The 22,071-nt window shown below is 57.6% G+C and overlaps 1 protein-coding gene across 14 annotated transcripts in view; it reads right to left on the reverse strand.

Moving 5' to 3' along the window:
- Positions 1-22,071, reverse strand: part of GRM4 (glutamate metabotropic receptor 4) — a 116,506-nt gene that overhangs the window by 17,479 nt on the left and 76,956 nt on the right. For 12 of the 14 annotated variants that reach the window (XR_007401101.1, XR_007401100.1, XR_007401102.1 and 9 more), the window contains 4 exons: positions 17,086-17,221; positions 14,071-14,225; positions 11,782-11,922; positions 20-220 (listed from right to left, as the gene is read on the reverse strand). Coding sequence is in view for 11 of the 14 variants with exons in the window: in XM_025418468.3 (XP_025274253.1) it covers positions 20-220; positions 11,782-11,922; positions 14,071-14,225; positions 17,086-17,221 (633 nt within the window). In the remaining 3 variants the exon portion in view is untranslated. Of the gene's footprint in view, positions 1-19; positions 221-11,781; positions 11,923-14,070; positions 14,226-15,489; positions 16,960-17,085; positions 17,222-22,071 lie in introns of those variants that run through there. The other 2 variants (XM_035697751.2, XM_049092030.1) reach the window with 2 other exon arrangements.

A 22,071-nucleotide genomic window follows, 5' to 3' on the forward strand; every position in this document is an offset into this window, starting at 1 on the left:
CAAGGCCCGGGACGCTCACCTGAGAAGTTGACACTGCGGATGTACTTGAGCAGTTGGGTGCCATCCACGGGGTCCATGCGGGGGCAGAGACCCACGCGGCCGGGACACAGGTCACGGTGCATGGCGTGCAGCGCATGGCCCATGGCATACACAGCATCGATCACAAACTGCACCTTCCCCTCCTGCTCATATGCTGAGTCCTGCCCAATGCGTTCTCGGTCTGCAATGAAACGCGCAAGGCGGGGGCAACCATGAGGCTCACCGTCCTCACAGACCATGTGGCAGGGACCAGAGACGAGAGAGGTGACACAGCCCGTGTCTGCACACCTGGGCCTCCTGGCTCCTAGCCCAGGGCTTGCTCTGCCACACAGGAGATGGTCTTATGGAGGCACACGGGGGCACAATTCCAAAAGGTGAAGGGGAGGGTCCACTACCCTCACCACGGTACTGCCAGACCCTATCCTCTGAGGCCCCAGAACAGCCAGGGCAGGTCCCCGTGTCACAATCGCCTTCAGAAGGCAATCGGCCAGGGGGTTTCCCTGTGGCTGTGGCCTCCCTGCTATCCCCCAGCCTGGCCTAGACTAATCTGGGAGCAGCTGGCCCCCGCACAGGCTGGGAAATCGCCAGGACAAAAGCTATGTCTTGCAGTGGTACCCTATGGCAGCCCACTGATGGGCAGCCGCTCCAGCCATGGGACAGATGGGGAAATTAAGGCCCAGAGAGGGTGAGAGCCTGGCTGCAGATCCCAGGACACCTGGCGCCCTCAATGGCTTCCAGTCACCCTGGACACCAGAAGTCACCAGCATCCCCACCCACTCCATCTCCATTAGCCAGGCTGAGTGAGATTTGCCAAGTGGGGAACCACTCCCACCTCTACCCTCACCTTGCTGCAAATGGCAGTAGCTCCCCAGGGCAGCATGGTCTTGGGGCTCTGGTCTCCTACCCTTACTCCCTGGGCCCAAGCTCCTTGGCTGCCTAAAGCTTCAGTGTCCTCTAGTAAAAAGGGGATCATAATCCTGCTCCACAGAGGCTTACATGAGAAGAGGTACAGAAAACACTTGGCACTGAGGTGACTAATCCATGTTATTGTGCAAAGTGGTCAGAGTGGGGGGTTTCTGAGGTCCCTGAGCCAGAGCAGGCCAGGAAGGCTTTCTGGAGGAGGAGGCACTACCTGAGCCTGGGCCAGGGTAGCAATCATAAGGAAGAATAAGGGTTGCTAACTTCTAGCGAGTACCTGCCCTATGCTCAGCATCATTCTAAGCTCTTTATGCATATCAACTCATTGAAGTCTCACCAGGGTGCTAGGAGGTGAGCAGTTATCCCCATACCAGAGAGGAAACTGAGGCACAGAAAAGCCCAGTGACATTCCAGAACCACGAAATGCCGATTCTGAACCCAGGCACGCTGGCTCCCAGCCTGGGCACCACTCTATGCCTGAGGGATTCTAAGAGCGGGATTGGGCGGCGGACAGGAAAGCAGGGAGGTTGAGAGGAGGAGGGGACAGGAGGTGGCTGCAAAGTGGAGGGAGGCAGAGGATGGCCAGAATGCCAGAGAAGCCTGGCTTCGCTCCTGAGGCCACAGACCCTGCCCACATCACAACCTGGAACCTCCTCCCTGGAGACCAGGACAGAGAAGCCCGGCCACAACAACCACCGCCTCTGTGCCAGAGGGCCAGTGCCACACCTTGCAGAGGTGATTCCCCAGCGGGCAGCAGGATAAGTGGCTGCACCCCAGCCTAGCCCCATGGGCCACAGTCTGAGCCTCTCATGTCTACTGTGTGGGGGCCAGGCCGGGCTGGGTCAGCCCCAGGCCCTGCTCCCCTGGGAACTCCAAAGGTCACTCTGTCCCTCCCTCTCCCTTGGATACCTCGGAAGCAAACACCGGGTAAAGGGAAACACACTGCTGTCCCCAGGCTCTCTCTACCATCTAATCCTCTCACCCCGGAAGGACAGATGCCACCCCACCCAGATGTGGGGATGGCTGGGCTATGCATCAGTCACCCCTCAACTGGCCAGGTCAGGTGGCCAGGACCCCACCCCATTCTCAGCTTTGCTCAGGGTTGAGATTCAACACTTGCTGAATGGACAGCAGAAATCATGGGATCATAGTGCTAGGAACAACAGGACCAAGGCAGGTCATCTGTTCCAATTCTGCTATTTTACAGATGACAAAACTGCCTGCCCAGGGCTCCTGCAGAGCTGGGGGCACATTTCGTATCCCTGCCTTGGCCACCAAGACTGACCAAGGGCAGAACTTGACCCCAGTCACCCCAACCTCGGGGATCAGAGATCAACAAGAGTCACTAGTACTCAGATTGCACAGCTGGGGGGCAGATGCCCACTTAGCTCGAGGCGGGGGGGGGGGGCACCGTTCAGTCCAGACAGGGCCCCAGCTCCTCCAGGGTGGCCTTGGGGCTGGAAGCAGGCCAGGCTTCGGAGCTGCCTCACCGGCTCTCTCCTGATCACCAAAGGCCCTCGCTACCTGCTGTCACTGTCCTCTGTGTGCAGGAGCCTGGACTTGAGTCCAGACTGTCTGGGCTGGAACCCCAGCTCTACCACCCACTCTAGCTGTGTGTGACCTTGGACCTGTCACTCCATCTCTCAGACTTCAGTCCTCTCAACTGCAAAATGGGGACAGTGATGGTACTGATCCCAGAGGGTCAGGATTAATAGGTTAGTATGTACAAGACCTGAAGAGAGGCGTGGTGCTTCCCAAGTGCTACAGAGGTTGGTTAAATCTTTGCACCTGAGGGCACAGAGAGGTGTGAGTCCTGCCTTGCCTCAGAGCTCCTGGGCCAGCAGAGCCTTGCTAACAGGCAGCATTATTTCTAGGCCAAGGAGCAAACAAGAATGAACATGAAAGGCAAGTACTCCAGCTTTCCAGCCTGCCCTTGTGTCTGAGCTTCTGATGACAAGGTTCTGAGAACCAGAAGAGAAGCACAGGGATGATCCTGTCCCCAAAGGGAGGGCAGTTGGCGGGGGAGGGTCCTAGAGCAGGATTGCCTGGAAAGCTCCAGCCCTGGACCCTAAGGGGACCTGCTCCACTGAGCCTGAAGAATGGAAGACATAAAATCCCACTCAACAACCCACATTCCCATCACACCTTCATTTCATCTGGGTGAGAGACTAAATTATTAACCAGGACGGAGGGAAGGTTGTGGCCACTAAAGCAAGCTGGCAGCTCTCTCCCAAAGCCAAGGACACATGGGGCTAAGGGGATCTGGCTGCACCACCCCAGCTAAACTGCCCTCACCTCTCCTCTCTCCTCCTCCAAGGGTCCCTCCTCAGGGGGACCAGCTGAAGCATCCATTCCTGGGCCACTTTGGTCCAGGACAAGTGCCCTCGCTGGGGTCACGAGCCGCCTGCACCAACACCAGATTGAGGACCACCCTCACTGGGAGAAGCCAGCTCTGGCTGGGGAAGCTCCCACTAAAGGGGCTCTGGGCTCCTGTGGAGCTGTCATTGCCCCCTCAGCGCAGCCCCTCCAGAATCTCTACCCCAGAGCTGTCACAGTGCCAGCCACAGACTCCTAGAGACTTCTCGACACACCCGCACATCCTTGACTTTTGTCTCACGTCCAGCCCCAATGACAGATGAGAAAATGTGCAGCAAGGCGGCTTGCAAAGGACCTTTATTTTCAAGGGTACCCCAGGCCTCAAGCATGTCCTCTACACACAGGCACCCCTCAAACCCCAAGGGCCCTTCCCCTGCACCCCTTGGAAGGCAATAATGAGAGGGCCTAAGTGGCTCACATGGTGGGGGGCGGGGAGCAGGAATCATAAATACAAGTTAAAAAGGACAAGATGCTCCATCCTGAATGTCTGAAGCTGTGCCAGTAACCAGCGCAGCTCTCCACGTTCCTCCTGATTCCTCAGCAAATAACCTTTTGGCGTAGCTGCTGCTCACCGAGAACCTTCACATGCCTGGCATTTTCTGTTCTGGGAGGCTCTGGGAGGTAGGCAGGCTAAACTGGCCCCTCTCACAGAGGAGGTAACTGAGGTGTGCGAGTGGCCGAGTGATGTACCAGAATCTTACGGAATCCTGGCACCTGGCATGTGCTCCTACGTCCCTGGGGATTGGCCTGGCTGGGAAGTGGCTGAGCAGGGATTTGAACCCGGATCTCTCTAGTTCCATAAGAGTTTTCCACCACCTGTACCATCCCTCTCCTACTTCTTCCACCCAGCCTCTAACCTGCCTCCTTCCCCTTTTCTGGGGTCCAGGCTCAACCAGGAGTTAAGGATCCCTGTCTGTGGGGCTAAAGCAGGTGGTAGCCGTGGAGAAAAGTGGGGATCAGAAAAATCCCCTCATGGGTGGGCAAGACCTTCAGAAGGTCCAGGTGGCTCTGGAAGGAAGCATGACACACACCCCTGAGAGCCACTGTAGGAGATAAATCCCAGACATACGGTGGCAATGACCGCAGCAACAGTTTGAAGATGTCCTAATTGTGTCCCGGGGTACAGTGAGCCAGGGATGCGTTTGGCTCTGCCACAGGTGACAGCCAGCGGGGGAAACTATTGGGAGAGGATTTTCTTCGTCAAAACCCTGCAGCTATGGTTACTACAGTGACTGCAGCCTTTGTAAGCAGGTTGTAAATTGTAATTGAAATGAGTTTTCAAGGTTGAAATAATCAGAGTGCCTCCTTGTCTCTCTCCCATCACCCGCCACGACTCACCCCGCCCAACTCACCCTGCCCAACCGCAACCCTCCGGAGTTCTACGCTCCCTACCCACGCACGCACCCAGTTCTCGAAGCGGTTCCCTCACATAAAGGAATATGAAATCCATTACGTACGCACGCACGTATATTCACATCCACCCATCCAGGGTGGCTGCACGCAAACCTGCAGGCGTTGATACACATGTCTAAACACACACCCATGTTCAAACACAGATAATCACAAGTATATGTATAAACACGGGTAACACATACATCGCTACACAACTAGCATGGCACTCATCCAAACACAGGGTCATCCAGAGTCACCCACTGTTGGGCTGAGATGCTCACAAGTGTTTTCTTTGGGAAGTGATACCTGGAAGGACCAGTAGGGGTAGGAACCTGGGATGGGGAAGGGCGGCCACTGATGCCAGGTGTGCGGCTCCATCCCTCTGGGGCCCTCCAGGAGACCATGTAGAGGACGCCTCAGGGCTGCCCATCTGAGGAGACAACCACTCCCGCTCCCACCAATCTTAGGCCAAGGCCTGCTTCCAAGGGCACTAACTGCACTGGCAAAGACGGGGCTGGTGAGCACTGCAGGGACCAGGGAGTGGCAGCGTGTCTGTATTCACAGGTAGAGGCCCACATGTGCAATCCAGCATAGGTGCACGTACACACATCTGCACACAGAAGCTTGCATTTACATACAATATACAAACGTACACACCAGCTTTCATCTCTTGGGCAACTTCCGGGGAGTAGGATAAGAGGGTCCCAGGGTCCCCCCAGGAACAGCAGCCTAGCAAATAGCTGTGCCTGTCTCCCAGCCTGCCACGGACCAGCTAGTGATATGACCTAGGTCAAGCAAAATGCACATTCCTCAGATGTAAATGGGGGGTAATAATACTGGCCTGCAGGGCCCCTCAGAGGATTAGGGAGGTACAGGTACAACACACAGCATCATACCTTCTATACAGAAGCACTTTATAAACTTGTTTCCTCTCCTCCCAGGCACTCCTCCACGGGATAAGATCCCACATCCCGGGCCTCCCTGCTCCATCCTGCGTGGTGCATACAGGCCCTCCTACCCTCAGGATGACGTGAGCACAGGGTACCCGACCCCATGCAGACCGGGGCCCAGCTGAGGTCCGCCCGCCGAGATCTAGATTCGAGGACAAAGCTGCCACACTGTCCTTCCTGGCCATTCCCCTTCTTTCCCGACTCACCGGTGGTTGATCCATCCTCCCCAATATCTCCCTGAAACACCCAAGTCTTGGCAAGCGATAAATGCCATATAACTATTAGCTGTTATTATCATTGGTGGTGGTGGTGTGGATGCTGGCACAGGCTGGGCGACAGGAATCCCCCACACATCCTCAGCTGCCATGCACCCACCCTCCCTCTCAGAGCTCCCAGCCCCTGTGAACAGAAGGCAGTAAATTTTTCCTATTTCCTCATAAACCGGGCCTTCCTCCGCTCAGCCATCACCTGGCTGGCAGTGCTGTCAAAAAGATGGATGCCACATCTGCCTTGTTTACAGCTTTAATTCCCAAACCCTCTCTGCATGCTCCCAGGGAGGGGGCCAGGAGACAGAGAGGGAGGCAGGTGCTGCCCCTCCCTGGGCCTTGACAGCTGCAAGCCTCCCCCTCAGTGACTCCTTCCTGGCTCAGGTGTGGGGGGAGTCCCTGGGCAATCTGCAGGTGCTTCCCACAGATCACCTCCATCCCTTCTCCGGGAAAAGGTGAGCAAGGTGGCTCTGCAGGGATGGGGCTCTGTGGGGATGGGCGTGGGTAATAGGATTCCCATTTTACAGATGAGGAGACTGAGGCCTCAAGAGGTATAAGGCCCTGCCGAGGTCACACAGCTAGGAGGCAGCAACAGGGGGATTCACACCCAGCTCTGCAGGACCCTGACAGCAGAATGTGTGTACCCTCTCCCTCTTACCACTTTGAGACACACCGGCCCAATCTCCAGCTGCCAGCATCTACTGCTCTTTGGAGACTTTCTGTGGTCACAGCAGCTCTCTGCCCAGCCATCCGGCAGGCAGGCTGGAGGCGCTGAGGAATTAGCACCCTCCAGGAGCAGCCTGTGGAAGCAACAGGCAGAGGCCAACTGTGCAATCTGCTGGCCTCAAGGGGACCAGAGTGGGCCAGTACAAGGCCACCAGTGCAGATGGGCAGGCCTCCTGGAAGAAGTGAGTGGGAAGCCAGGCTGGGAGATAGAGCAGGGGTAGGTGGAGAACACAGAGCACACCTGGGCTGGCTGGAGGCAAGAGGGGGTGCCTGGGAGAGCAGGAGGGCAGGAAATCGGAGATTGGGCAGAGCACCAGCCCTAGAGCCAGGCTGCCTGGGGATAAAGCCAGTTCTGCCAATTCTGGTGCCGTGATGTTCTCAAATGGCCTCTGCAGCCTCTTCTGCAAAATGGGTGCTGCACCTGCAACAGCCTCTACCAACTGCCCTCCCTCATCCTGGATCCTACAGCTGACATGCAACACCAGTACCAACAGATCTGGCAATCCCATCACTCCCACTCCCTATCCACATCAACAACCATTTTACCAGCACCGATCATGCACATCATCTTTCAGCCAGCCTCTTCCTACCCTTCACCTCCAATCCTCACGGCAGCCCACTGAGATGGGCAGTGACTCCCATCTTCTCTGAGACGCAGAGAGGTTAAATGACTTGTCCAAGGTCACACAGCAGGGAGGACACGGAGTCAGATCCAGGCCCGGGGCTGCATCCTTCTCCTGCCCCCCACCAGGTGCCCAGTGCAGAGCCAGCCCCCCACCACTTCCCGTGGGTGTCACCCTGGCCCTCCTGCCTAAGACACTCTCCCAAGGGAGTGGCTCAGCTCAAACCTGGACGGGGCCACGGGATGCTTGAGCCGCCTCCCCCTCACCCGGAGTGGGTCTCAGGTCCCGCACACATTCCCAGCGGCAGCCCTGCTCCTCCCGATACCCTGAGGTGGACCCGATACCCTGAGGTGGACCCACTCACCGCGCCTGACGTGGGGCCACACGGGGACTCTTAGCAGCCTCTGCTGCCAGAAGAGCAAGACGCAGCAGGAAGGATCGGGGTCAGCTGTGAGGTGCCGTCCTCCGCTCCTCCTCCCCACCCTGTGTTCATTCCAGCCTCTGCTCCTTGGTTCGCACCTTCCCCCTGCCCGGGGTGCGTGCCATCACTGCCTCTCCTTCTGAGCCAGGGGCTCCCACACTTTGCTGCACAGGAGAACCACCTAGGCCACTTTAAAAAAAAATCCCAATGCCCAGGTTGTACTCAGTACCAATACACTTAGAACGTCTGGGGGTCAGGCATCAGTAGCTTTAAACAATCTCCAGGTGACTCACTGTGAACAAGGCTTGGGGACGACAGCTCCTACTATGGTCTTCAGCCCTGAACACACACAAAATCACCCAAGGAGCTTTCATGAAGTCCACAGCCCAGACCCCACCCCTGAGATTCTGACTGAACAGGTCTGGGGGTGGAGTGCTGGCATAGTTTTAACAGCCACCTGGTGATTCTAATGCACAGCCAGGCCTGAGAGCCACCATTTTACAGTTCACGAAGTACCTCCATCCATGCTTTCTCATTTCCAACCCAAGACACTCTCTGGGCTGGCTCACCATCAATCCCATTCCTCCAATAAGAAAGCAAAGGCCCGAAGAGGTTAAAGAGCTTGCCTCAGGCTCCCAGCGAAGCTCTACACTCCTGAACTGTGCTCCAGCCCTCCCTCCTCCACCTGCTCTGACAGCCCAAACACCTCCCTCAGGGCTGCGGAGAGATGCCCCTGTCCCCAGTTCACCAGCCAGGCCGAAGACATTTGTGAATCCAGACCCCAGGACTGGGAATCTAGGTAAATAGAGTCTACAGGAGCTGATCAAGGTCCTCTCCTCTCCTGCCCCTCCCAAACCAAGAAGTGACTCCAGAAAGCCCTTTGCCCTTGGCAGGCTGGACACTGGAGGCCCTGTTACCCATCCTGCCCCCATTTCCAGTCTCACCATTCCCCATCCTCCAGCCAGGTCTGGGGATTTATAATCAGGGTGAACATACAATTTTCCATCCCCACTTAGGCACTTTTAAGAATAAAAGGGATGTGGGACGCCTGGGTGGCTCAGCAGTTGAGTGTCTGCCTTTGGCCCAGGGCATGATCCCAGACTCCTAGGATCAAGTCCCACATCAGGCTCCCTGCATGGAGCCTGCTTCTCTCTCTGCCTCTGTCTCTGCCTCTCTCTTTCTCTCTCTGTGTCTCTCATGAATAAATAAATGAAATCTTAAAAATAAAAGAAGAAGAAGAGGAGGAGGAGGAGGAGGAGGGATGTTTTTAGGGGCACCTGGGTAGCACAGTTGGTTAGGCATCCAACTCTTGGTTTGGGCTCAGGTCATGATCTCAGGGTCATGAGCTCGAACCCTGCATCAGGCTCTGTGTTCAGCTTAGAATCTGCTTGAGATACTCTCTCTCTCTCCCTCTGCCACTCCAGCTCATACTCTAAAACAAATAAATCTTAAAAAATAATAAAAGAGATGTTTTCCAAAATTATGTAAGATGCATAGTCACCCTACCCATGAAAGCTCAGTCTCCTGTGCTGTCATTTTTGCATTTCTTAAATCTTCAATTACTGCCTGACAAAGGCATTTGCTGTACAGCCTTTGGCAAGTTGCTTGGCCTCTCTGACTCTCCAGACCCTCCTCTATAATATGGAGATCAGAAAAGCCCTTAGAGCTGTTATAAAAGTGAAAAAAGTGAAATGGGGTAATGTGTATAAAGTGTCTGGAACACAGAAGATACACAACAGTGAGTGATATTTATGGTTATTAGCTTGCCTAGGAACATAAGCCCCCACATCAGACAAACACACACACCCCTTCTCCCATAGACGTACTGACTCATGTACATACACAGTCACACACACCACCATGTACACCCACACATGAGCTTGCCTGCTGGGCCCCTGGGGAATACCCATGATCCTAACTAGCCAATATTCCTGACTCCCAGAGGACCCAGGCCACCAGAGGGCAGCACCCTTCCCACCTGCCTGCCAACCTCCTCAAGCTTCCTCCTCCTGAGTTCTGTGACTCAGGAACCTAAGATCCCGCAAGCCAGGCCAATGGCCCCTTGCTCACCTGGCCCTCTGCCCAAGCCACTTTAATCCGTCCAGGAGGATATGAGAGGGAGATCACCATCCCCTCTCGTGACCACTCAGGTTGAAGGCACCCAGAGCTCCCTCAGTGTCACTAAGGGAAGGTCCTGCTGCAGGCTACCCAGATCAAGAATATACAGGGACCCACATCTGAATGTATCCAAATGTGGACATACCACGATGACTACCCTAGGGGACTTAGGGCCTGGACCTGGGTCCAAATGCTGCTCAACCACCTTCCATCCATGGGAACTCAGATCCTTTTACTTTCTTGCACCTACAAATTGTTTTCCAATCTGTAGAATGGACCCACTGTCCCATTCTCAGGTGGCCCATTCCTCACCCTTTTCAGGACTCTACTCAAATGTTACCTTTATAGGAAAGCCATCTCTTTGTTCTAGTTGTTTCTAGTGTACATTTCCTTTCTGATATATTGTACAGTTCACTATTTATCTCGTTTAAACGTTTTCCTATTAGGATAAACATTCAAGAGATTTTTGACTCACTCATTCAGCGCCATATCCACAGTGCTTAGAACAGGGACGAGTATACCCTAGGAGTCAAATTGGTGTTTGTTGAATGACCAAGGGAACCGCAAGGGATTAGAGATGGTTTCTGCAAAATGCTCTGATGGGTGAATGTCTGGACTCCCACACGGGGCAGCTGGGGTCAATTTCGTGGGCTCATCCCCCAAGGTGGCTACAGGCAGGAGGAACCTCTTGCAGAGACCCAGGAGCCTCCTCCTGCCACACCCCACACCCCAGCAGCATCCCTGATGGCTGAGAGCAAGGCGGCTTCTACTGTTCTAAGCCCTCCTGCCCCAGGCCTCGGAGCCAAAGGGACCCTCCTAGCCCCGCCCCTCAGGCCCCACCCTGCACCCGCAGTCGGCCCGCCCCCAGCCCCTCCTGGCCCCGCCCCTCAGGCCCCGCCCCGCACCCGCAGTCGGCCCGCCCCCAGCCCCCTCCTAGCCCCGCCCCTCAGGCCCCGCCCCACCCCGCAGTCGGCCCGCCCCCAGCCCCCTCCTGGCCCCACCCCTCAGGCCCCGCCCCACCCCGCAGTCGGCCCGCCCCCAGCCCCTCCTGGCCCCGCCCCTCAGGCCCCGCCTCACCCCGCAGTCGGCCCGCCCCCAGCCCCCTCCTAGCCCCGCCCCTCAGGCCCCGCCCCCAGCCCCCTCCTGGCCCCGCCCCTCAGGCCCCGCCCCACCCCGCAGTCGGCCCGCCCCCAGCCCCTCAGGCCCCGCCCCCAGCCCCTCCTAGCCCCGCCCCTCAGGCCCCGCCCCACCCCGCAGTCGGCCCGCCCCCAGCCCCCTCCTGGCCCCACCCCTCAGGCCCCGCCCCACCCCGCAGTCGGCCCGCCCCCAGCCCCTCCTGGCCCCGCCCCTCAGGCCCCGCCTCACCCCGCAGTCGGCCCGCCCCCAGCCCCCTCCTAGCCCCGCCCCTCAGGCCCCGCCCCCAGCCCCCTCCTGGCCCCGCCCCTCAGGCCCCGCCCCACCCCGCAGTCGGCCCGCCCCCAGCCCCTCAGGCCCCGCCCCCAGCCCCTCCTAGCCCCGCCCCTCAGGCCCCGCCCCACCCCGCAGTCGGCCCGCCCCCAGCCCCCTCCTGGCCCCACCCCTCAGGCCCCGCCCCACCCCGCAGTCGGCCCGCCCCCAGCCCCTCCTGGCCCCGCCCCTCAGGCCCCGCCTCACCCCGCAGTCGGCCCGCCCCCAGCCCCTCCTAGCCCCGCCCCTCAGGCCCCGCCCCCAGCCCCCTCCTGGCCCCGCCCCTCAGGCCCCGCCCCACCCCGCAGTCGGCCCGCCCCCAGCCCCTCAGGCCCCGCCCCCAGCCCCTCCTAGCCCCGCCCCTCAGGCCCCGCCCCACCCCGCAGTCGGCCCGCCCCCAGCCCCTCCTGGCCCCGCCCCTCAGGCCCCGCCCCACCCCGCAGTCGGCCCGCCCCCAGGCCTCGGCCCGCCCCCTACCCCTCCTGACCCCGCCCGCGCGTGCTCACTGGTGCACTTCTTGACGTGGCTGCCCTTCTTGAGCGCGTGGCGGCTCAGCTTGCAGTGGAAATTGTCCTCCCAGAACTCGGCAAACCAGATGTTGCGCCGGTTGTTGTCCAGCGTGCGGCTGGAGAAGTAGCGGTCGAAGCCTGGCGGGGAACCTGGGCATCAGGGCCTCGTGCCCCCTTCCCTACCTGCCCCCAGCCCTTCCAGCTCCCGCATCCCCCAAGGGTTAGAGATGCCCAGGCAGAGGGAGGGAGGAAGGCAAGAGCAAGCCTCTGATCCAGGGCCCAGCTGGCAAAAACAAAATGTGGAGCATTTCATTTCATTCAAAATGAAAAGAGCTGTATTAAGTCCCAGGGGTAGCATGTGTAATCTTACAACTGCTGCCTTTATGGAAGAGAGGTGCGTGGGGAGGATGCTTCACGCTTGGCCTTTTAACCACCAAAATGCTAATATCCGGGCTCTTTGAGAAGAAGCCACCTGGGGGTCCTGAGATTAGAGTAGAGAGGCTGTTGGGGGCTGACCAAAGCTGGGGGCACCTGAGCTCTCTGGTTCTGAAGAGGAGGCCAGACAAGAGAGGGAAAAGGGTGACCCAGGTCACATAGCAAGACCAGGGCCAGGATCTTCTGCCTCTGCATCCAGAACTTCCCCATTTCTGACAGAGGCGGCTTCCTCCTCCAGATGTTCCAAAGGAGACTCCCACCTCTGCTCTAAGTGCAGAAAACCCCACCCCAGGGTGGGCAGCCTGGCCAATGAAGAGTGCCTACTCTCTCCCCACAGTGCTCCTTCTGCATTGATGACTGTTCCCAGCAACATGCAGAGTTGACTGAGCTGCTTGGGGTGGGCCCAAACACCTGAGAGTTCAGTAGGGTCCATGCCATGCAGTGAGTGTCCTGCCTGGGGCAGCGTTCAGGTGGAGATTCAGTGGCTGTCGGAGCTGTAGGAGAATGCTGACATTGATAAGGGATTAGGGTTAGGGCAGGGTTTCCCAAGCCGTGGCACCATTGACAGTCTGGGCCCTATCATTCCTTGTTGTGGGGGGCTGTCCTGTGCATTGTGGGATATCGAGCAGCACCCCTGGCCTCTACCCACTAGATGCCAGTAGTATCACTCCCGAGTTGTGACAACCAAAAATGTCTCCAGACTCCCTTGTCTCCCTTGGGGGGTCAAATCGCTCCTCTCCCCTATGAGAACCAATGCTCAAAGTCTTCTCTAGTATCATAGGGAGAAGGGACTTGCCAGACAAGTTCTGGGTTCCAATCCCAGCTATGCCACTTAATAACCATCATATGTCACTTCATCTCTCTGAGCCTTAATATATTCACTTACTAAATGTGTATAAAAGTGTCCTGTGGGGTTGCTGGTAAGAGTAAATGAGATGTCTCTCAACAGCCATAGTCACTACTGTTTTGTGTTTACCATAGCTCGAGGCTGAGAGGGATAATGTGGAAACTTCTGTGGCCTGTGTCCCCTCTAGCTCAGGGTAAAGAACACGCTGCCCTGTGACCTTGAGCAAATGCCTCCCGTGCTCAGGCCTCCATCTCTTGGAAAGCTCAGTAGAGACGGATGTCTGCAGGCCTTCCCCACAATATCAATGCTGGCTTCTATTTACCGAAGCAAGAGCAGGGGAGAAGGCCCTGGGAGCCTGCCTCCCCCCATGGTGAGAACAGTGAGGTCCCTGCCAGACTGGGCCACTAATGGGAACCTCACGCCTCACTCACAGAGAGGTTCTAGTCAGAGCAGGTTGTTCCTACCCAGGGTGATTGTGGGTTCTGCCCCGAGAGGAAGGGATGCCGGACAGGACAGGCCCAAGCTCAACAGCACCCAGGGCCTGGATCTGGCAGGCCCTGCACGGAGAACCTGCCTCCACCCCCACCCCAGCACAGCATCTTCCTCTTGTCTCCTGCTCCCAGGCCCTTTTGACAGAGGACTGGCCCCAGGCAGGGAGAGGGCCTTGGCTCTCCGTCTCAGATGGGAGAAGGGATGGAGGTACGTGGGGATGAAGGGAAGTCCCTGATAAATAACCTTCCTGTATGTGCCACGCATCTCCACACCCAGAAATATCTGAGAAGGAGGAAGAAAACTTCTGAATCTGGATTTGAATCCTGCTGGGTTGAGTGTAGCCAGAAAGGCCACCCAGCCTAGACGGTCAGCACCAAGGGGATGTGGACCAAGGAAGAGGAAGGACAGGATGTGGGAAAATGAGGAATGGAGTAGGGGGACAATAAAAAGGGACAGCTGGGGAGGATGGTGGCAGCAGTCAAGAGCGGTGGGCGTGCCTTGCCCAGTCCTACCTCGCACAGACATCCTCTTGGGGAGGATAGTGACTGCACCCTCAGCCACCTCCTCCAGGTGCAGCACCGGTGTGCTCTTAGAGCCCCAGCTGTCCGAGCCCATCCAGAAGAAGTGGCCTGTCTGGTTGGCCTTCCGTGCCGCCTCTAGCACACGCCTGTGGGAACACACACCAGCCCAGCCCAGCCGTGTCTGCCCATGCCACGACCCCACCCCAGCCACACCTGCTCAGGGGCCGTTAGCTGACCCTCCCCACCCCAGGCACACACACATCCCCCTCATAGCCCATGCCTGTTCCACCAGGCCCATGCTTCCACCTGCATCTGGCCCACACCCTCCTCTGGCCCAGGGTGCTCCCCCAGACCCACTTCTGCCCCTAGGGCCACATCTGTCCTACAAAGACAAACCCATTTCCCTAGGTCCGTGCACGCCCCATATCTGACTTGCACCCCCGGCACCACATCTGCCCAGTCTGTGTCCTCTCAGGCTCATGCCACCCTGGTCCTGTGTCACAGCCACATCTCTTGGTTCATTTTCACATCTATATGCCTGCAAATGCGTACATACACACGCACGTGTGCAAACATACACACACTCCTCTACATGGTTACCCCTCTGCACCTGCTGCTCCCCTGCCAGCAGAGCCCTCTCCAGCCCACCCCCTTCTGTGCCAAAAGCCTGGGCCTCCAAAGAGCTGCTTCCCAGACCCTCCTGGGTAGATGAAAGGGTGAGAGGCAACCAGGTGCTCACCTCACCCCGTCCACAGTCCTACTGTGACAGTGGTTGTAATCAAATCAAATTGGGGACCCTAGAGCCCAGCACAGGGCGGTACCCACAGGAGGCACTCTGGAGGAGAAAACCAGCCAGAACTCCCCCAACCCAGCTCTGGGGAATGCCTCCTCAGAGGAGGGGAGGCAGAGGGGGGCAGGGAGGCCGGAACTCCAGGAGGCAAGCACCGAGCTCAGAAGCTCACAGTGAGGGAGAGGCTGTGATACTAGGAACTGGGACACGGCCCCCAGGGCTTGGGGGTGCTGCGGATCCTGGGAGCCTGTGCAGGAGGCAGCCGCTGGGGCCAGACAGCCCAGGGCTGGGGGAGAAACTCGCTAGCAGGCCCCAGAGCCCACGCCTTCCCTCCTCCAGCAGCTCTCGACTCTCCAAGTCCCCAAACCCACCCTCCCCAGGGCACATTAATGAGGGGGTGAGGGGGAGCTGTTCCCAGAAGCCATGCCCACAGCCTATTAGTACCCGCTAGCATCAGGCCAGCCAGAGATGACCAGAGCTCCCAGACCTTCCTCCCTGCAAAGTCACCTGGGTTTATTTTTACTTCTGTTTGCTTCTGAAAATGCATGTGGATTTCCCGAAATGCCTCTGCCCCCCCTCCCTGCGGCATTCCCTCTGGAGTCAGCCCCTCCCCTAGGTACCTCTGCTCTGGGAGGCATGGCCCAGCGCCCTCATCTTCCCTTCCCAGCACATGGGTCCATCTGAGCTAAGCAGGAGGCCTGGAGCAGGGTGCACTTCTGGATGGGGTATGGGTTCTGAGTCCTGGGCTTTGAGGTGGGGATAAAGATAGGAGTGCAGGGACCAGTAACTGAAGGAGAAGGACTTCTGAAGGGAACCTCCTCCTCCAGGAGCTGGTGACCTGTGGATAACAGGAATGTCCCGATGGCAGAATTTAGGGGGCCTGTAGGCCTTGAGGGGGTCAGGAGCAGCCCTAGGCTCCACAGCCTCTGACTCCTCCCTCCCAGCCTTGGGCTGCCTGAGACGCTGCCCTTAGAGCTGGTCTCTTAGCCGTTTGTGGCCTTAATGATCTTCCAGAACTTCCCCCTCCATCCCTGCAGGGACCTGGCAATGTCTCCTGGGGGAAATCTGTCCAGGATGGGGTCGTCACCAAGTGGGGAAAGGGCTGGAAAGAAGAGGACCCAGATGGACACTGGTTAGCAACAGGGAGGGAAGCACAGGGGGGCAAGGGCAGACAGGCAGCCCTGGCAGAGCAGGAGGGCAGGGGAGGCTGAGGGCACAGCAGGCTATAACACGTCAGGCCAGCCAACTGAGGGGGGAGGCCTGGGGAGGATCACATCTACTGACTCATCCTCCCCCGCAAATGTGGGGGCCTGCCTCCCCCATTGGACTCTAGCAGGGGCTGTGTGTCCCCTGAGCCTGGGGCTTCCTGAGCTCAGAGCTTGCATCTCTCCCCTTGGCCAGGACAATCACAGAGGCCTGGCACATCTTGGCCCTGACATCAGTCTGAGAGGTAGTAGCAGGGAAAAGGCAAGGCAGGAAGAAGGGAAGTAGGTTAAGATGGGTGCTTTGATGTGCACCAGACTCGGGACCAGAAGAGATGGGCTGGCCCAGCACTGCATCACATGGTCCTGGCACCCTAAAGTCCACCTGTTTCCTCAGCAGATGCAGAGACTGAGGCCAGGGAGGGGACGACACCGCCCACAGAGAGTGTGCACCAGAGCCAGGACTAAACCCACAGCCCAGGCCTCTTCCCACTACTCCAAGCTTTGCCAAAGAGAAGAGGCAGGGGCTAACAGAGGTGGGGGTGGTGGGGACTCCACACGCCCCAGGCACTTGCTTGGAGCCTGACTTTAAGCCCTTTAAGCACATTCCTGCATTCAGTTCTCAAATAACACTACCAGGCTTGCATCCTTAGCACCTCCCTCCTTTTTTTAAAGCAGAAAAGAGGCACAGAGAGGTTGAGAAACTTGCCTCAGGTCACACAGCTAGGAGGAGGGAGAGTAGGATTAGACCTAGTTCTTTGGCTGAAAGTCCAGGGCCTTAGCTCCTTTGTTAAAGTACATGCTTACCATCCCCAGCTGATAGAATGGATGCGGGGGAAATAGTGAGGGGGGATAAGAGTGCCCATTAGCAGTAGCCTGTGCCCCAGCTGTCTCCCACCCCACCCCTCCAGATCCTACAGTGCAGTCAGGCTTGTCTAGGAAGGTCTCCAGCGGGACCCAGGGCTCTCCCCGTGACTGGCTCCCAACCCTCACCCCGCTGCCGCCTGCTCTCACCTGATGTCATCCTCATTGGCAAAGATGATGACCGCCCTGGCGTTTGAGGTCTCCAGGAGGCGACGGATGATCTTGTCAAACTCCCCAGGCTTGGGTTCCCGCGGTATCTTCACTGACTGCGCGATGCACACGCCCCCTGTGGGAAGGGCGCCAGTCAGCCTGGGGCAGGGGGCAGCACCAGTCTCTCCCCGCTTCACCCTACACCCTCCAATACATACTCCCTCCAGGAGACAGAGGCCAGGGCTGCCCATGGCCCCCCCAGCCAGACTTCTAGCTCACAGGTCCTGATCTGTGCACAGGCACAGGCTGTGCAGTCAGAACTGCCACGGTACAAATTTTGGTTCCACCACTCACCAGCTGGATGGCCCTGGGCATGTCACTTCAGTTCTCTGTGCCTCAGTTCCCCAGCCTGTAAAGCAGGCTGGTAGCGAGAGGCAATACAGCATCATGTTTAGGAGCTAGACTGCCTGGGTTTCAATCTCAGCTCTGCTGCTTACTGCAGTGTGACCTCAGGGTGGTGACTAAACCTCTCTGTGCCTCAAATACATCATCTATAAAGTGATGACACTACTACTTACTTCACAGGGTTGTTACCAAGCTAAGTGAGTTAGTGCACACAAATACAATAATACCTGGCACATAGGGAGTACTTAGTAATGGTGGTTATTTTCGTTGAAACCATCTCATAAGGTTTTTTTGGAGGAGTAAATCTGAGAAGAGAGCAAGTTGCCCACCCTGGGCTATCAGATCACCACGCATCCACATCCGTGTCATGTGCACCTCCCAGGGCTCTTGTCCCCAGGTCATGTGCTCATCAAAAGGTCCCTTGATGAGACCACTGTGCATGGCTGCTGACTCATACCTGTGCATCTGAGGCCTATCCCTCCAGGTCTTCCCACCCTTTCCAGGCTCTTCAGCAGGTAGGCTCCCCAGCTCCCCCTCTATGCCCTGACCCCCACAGGGTGCCTTGATGCCTGCCTCTCCCCCCATTCCCAGTTCAAGAACTCACAGGAAAGCCATTCTAATGTGTGTGCTTCCGGTGGAGTGACCAGAGGAGCTCTGAATGGGTCAGGGGGTTTGGGAGCCCCCCTGTCTCTCCTCCTTTGGCCCACTGCCTGCCTGGCTGGGTCCTGGAGGAGGGGCCAAGGGCCGGAGCCTGACTATCTCTTGAGCTGTCTGCCTACAAGAAGCCCAACCCCCATGTCTGCAGAAGCATCCAGGAGGCAGAGTCAATACATCCAAGGCCAGATTCACATCCAGGCTGCAAGGCTCACAGAAACCCTGGGAGCACTTCAGACTTCACCCAGCCAGTTCCTAGCCTTAGACACGTCTCCAGTGTTGGCAGGGGACAGATGTCATTCGTGCATTGAAATCCCACCTGACCTCCTGGTACAAAAGCACCTATGGATCACTGTTGCTGTTATCAACAGCATTTGACAGATGAGGACGCTAGACAGGAGGAGAAATCACACAGTCCCCTGCCCCTACTGAGATACAGAGCAAGGGAGCCTCCAGGGGCTGAGAACACCAGGGTCCCTGGTGGCAGAGTCAGGGCTCAACTGATGGAAGAGCATGGGGGATTATTCTTAAGGAAACAGATCTTTTATCTAAGACTGTCAGCCCCTCTGGGTCCTACTCAAGGGTCACAGCCCAGCTCCACCCCAAACAGGATCCCCTGGGGACCCAGCAATGCCTCAAACCATCTACCTTGGCTGGGCACCTGGCTGCTGCCCACGCTGGGGCCACTTGACACTTCTGCACAGACTCCATGTGCCTCTGTGTGGGGCCCACCCACCAGCCCCACCAGAAGTGCCAACAGTACCCAGCTCCACTCCAGAAGGAGCCTCTAGGGGCGCCTGGGTGACTCAGTTGGTTAAGCCTCTGCCTTCAGCTCAAGTCATGATCCCAGAGTCCTGGGATGGAGCCCTGCATCAGGCTTCCTGCTCAGTGAGGAGTCTGCTTCTCCCTCTCCAGCTCCCCCTGCTTGTGAGCTCGCGCGCGCGCTCTCTCTCTCTCTCTCTCTCTCTCTCTCTCTCTCTCTCGTAAATAAATAAAAATCTTTAAAAAAAAAAAAAAGAGCCTCTACCCTTGGAACAGAGGTGGCAATCAGGGAAGGCTGTCCAAAGGCGATGACCCTGAGCTGAGTCTGAAGGAGGAGGCATAAGCAGCCAGATATGAGGCATTCTGGAGAGGAACAAGGTACACTCACTAGAAGGGGGGTAGTTCTGTGCCAGGCACCTGCCAGGCCTGAGGCCACACGACACATGCACACTCTCACATCCCTGTCCCCAGGAAGTAGACCCCACCCTGGTTCTCCACAGCAGGCAAAGCAGCCATGGTGCTCTGCCCTCGCCCCTGACTAGAACCCACCTCCCTTACTTTCTGCCTCTTTCAAGCAGGCCAAGCTCCTCAGGTCTCTCCTAAGGCACCAAAGAAATCCAAAGCACCAGAGAAGACCATGGTCACCAGGAGCTCATGGGGAAGGAGGGAGGGTCCTTGGGCAGGACTGGTCCCTCCAGACCCAGGTCCCACAGAGAGAGCCAAAGGGAGCCAGTCTGCTGCCCACAGCACGGGCCATGTGCTAATGGCAGCTGGGCAGGCGCTCAGCTCCCAACTAAACCTCCATATGGTTCCTTTCCAGTTAGAAAGTGGGCCAATTGTGACATTTCCCTCCCATCTGGAGAGACAGATGGACAAGGGGAGGCGGCTGGACAGGGGGTAAGGGTGAGCCACCTGGCTCCAGGAGGGAGGAGGGGGGCCAGGGGCATAAGGAAATGGGAGTTAATTGTCTTCAAATGGGGAGAAACTCTCAGAAAAGGGGTATTTCTGGGCCACGCCCCTCCCCCCCCCCCAGGAGGATCCACGGGATGGTCCCACCTGACAGCCCAGGGCCTATCTTGCATGTTTCATTTCTCTGGTGAAAGAATTAAATGACCACCACTCCATCAGCTAGAATGAGAGTGAGCCACGAGGTACCTGAGATGGGAGGATAGTCCAAGCAGGATACTCTTACAACCACAAGAGAGGGAGGCAGTTGGAGGCGGGCGGGGGGGGGGGGGGGGGGGGCGGGGAGGATGTTCTACAAAGCTCAAAAATACCAGTGAACATTTATGAAGCATCTAGTGTGCATTGACTATTACTCTGCAAATTTTACATGGATTCATTCATATGGGGTGTCATCAGCACATCTCTAATTTCTAGATGAAGAAACTGAGGCACAGAGAAGTTAAAGGGGCTTCCCAAGGTCACATAGATAGTCAGGGGGAGGGGGAGGGTTTAAACACAGGCCATCTGGCTCCCCCATTGTGTCATGGCTCAGGCCATGTGGGGAAGGGGCTGGTGTACAAGGTCAAGGGAACACCTGCAGCCCGTAGACATGGGCATGTCTGGGCACACTGCCCGTTCTGGAGTAAGAGCCCACTGGCGTCCGGGGTAAAAAGCGAAGTACCCACAGGGTCCCTTTGCATTGCTGCCCAAATGTCAGCATGGCTGCTCCAGGGACCCCAGGATGGGGATTAAGCAACTGGCTCACCGGGGGCTGTGCCAGTGTGACACAAGCTCCCAGCAGTGAGGGGCATCTATCTCAGCTGCCCTCCTGGCCCCTTGCTGCAGCCAGAGAGGACCGGAGTAGCCCCAGAGGGACCAGCATTTACTGAAGCATCCACTCCAAGCCTGGCACGCAGTGAGGCCTCACACCCCCCAGGGCAGGTGCTAGTAGTCCCATCTTACAGATGAGGGCTGAGGCTCAGAGGTGCTAGGCAGCCTGACAGAGGTCACACAGCCCGGAAGTAGGAATGCAATCTGGGTCTGTGTCCAGACCCTCTCTCAGGCAGAGAAAGAAAAGGCCTGGGTCACTGGGTCTCTGTTGAGCTCTGCTTCCCGCAGCCCCTCCCCACCCCTGGAAAGACCCCAATCACATGCCAAACCCGCCAGCCCTCTTGCCTGCTATCCTGTAGCTGTAGCTCCATCACCATCGCTGTGGGGATCATGGCTAACACACCCCTGGGACCCCCTCTTCAACCCTCTCTACCAGGGAGGGAGTTCTCCTCACCCTACTCCTTTCCCCCATGGCCTCCCTCATTGGATAAAATACAAACCCATGAGTCCATATGGACAGTAAACAGAATTGAATTAAACCTAAGTAGCAAGAAACAAGCCCACTCCCTATCTCTGCTCAGAGGTTGAAACCTTCTACGTCTCCCAGACTCCAGGCATAGGATCATAAGAAAGCAGGGAGCATGGAGGAGTCCCTCCTAAGCGCCCCCTTGGCCAGCCCCTCACTCTACACCCCAGCCTCCCAGGCCCTGGGTGAGCACCCAGCTGCCAGCTACAAGCTCTGCTGCCCACCAAGTCAGTGCATCCACTCACAGGGCCACGGGCACGAAGCCATGACCGCTTGCCAAGCACATCTGAGCACTTGGGAGCGCAGGGACCTCACAGACCTCCTGGCCCAGGTTGGACAGGGAGCAAGGAGGACGAGGCCCGAGAGGAGGAGTGCTTTCCCCAGGGGCACACGGCAGTTGGGGCAGAGCCCACCTCCAGATGAGGCTCTCGCCACTGCACCAGGGGGTTTAAAATCCAGGCCAGCCCTCTGTGGCTTCTTCCCACCTGCTTTGTCACAGAATAAGCAGAGCCCCCCCAACTAAACCCAGTGAATGTTGGGACATCCCCTTACCTCTCTGGGACCCCTCCCACCCCCGCCCTCCCTCAGCTGTGCAGTGAGTGCCCCACGTACCCCCAGCTGTGGCAGCCCAGAGCCTGCCCTCTCTCCACGCCTTCCCCTCCCACTGGTCAAAACTGACCCATCCTTGGTCCCCTCAAGGCCCTGCCTCTGCTCCCAGAAAGCTGGGAGAGTGGCCACTGAACACTTTGGAGACTACATAGAGACATTCAGTAAAGTGGGGTGCGCTGATCGCCTATAAGCTGGCACGCCCCTTTCTACATTCCTCCCACAGGAACGCACACATGGGCACAGGAGCCCCACGC

Source organism: Canis lupus, chromosome 12 (genome assembly GCF_003254725.2).
Source record: "Canis lupus dingo isolate Sandy chromosome 12, ASM325472v2, whole genome shotgun sequence".
Lineage (NCBI taxonomy): Eukaryota > Metazoa > Chordata > Mammalia > Carnivora > Canidae > Canis > Canis lupus.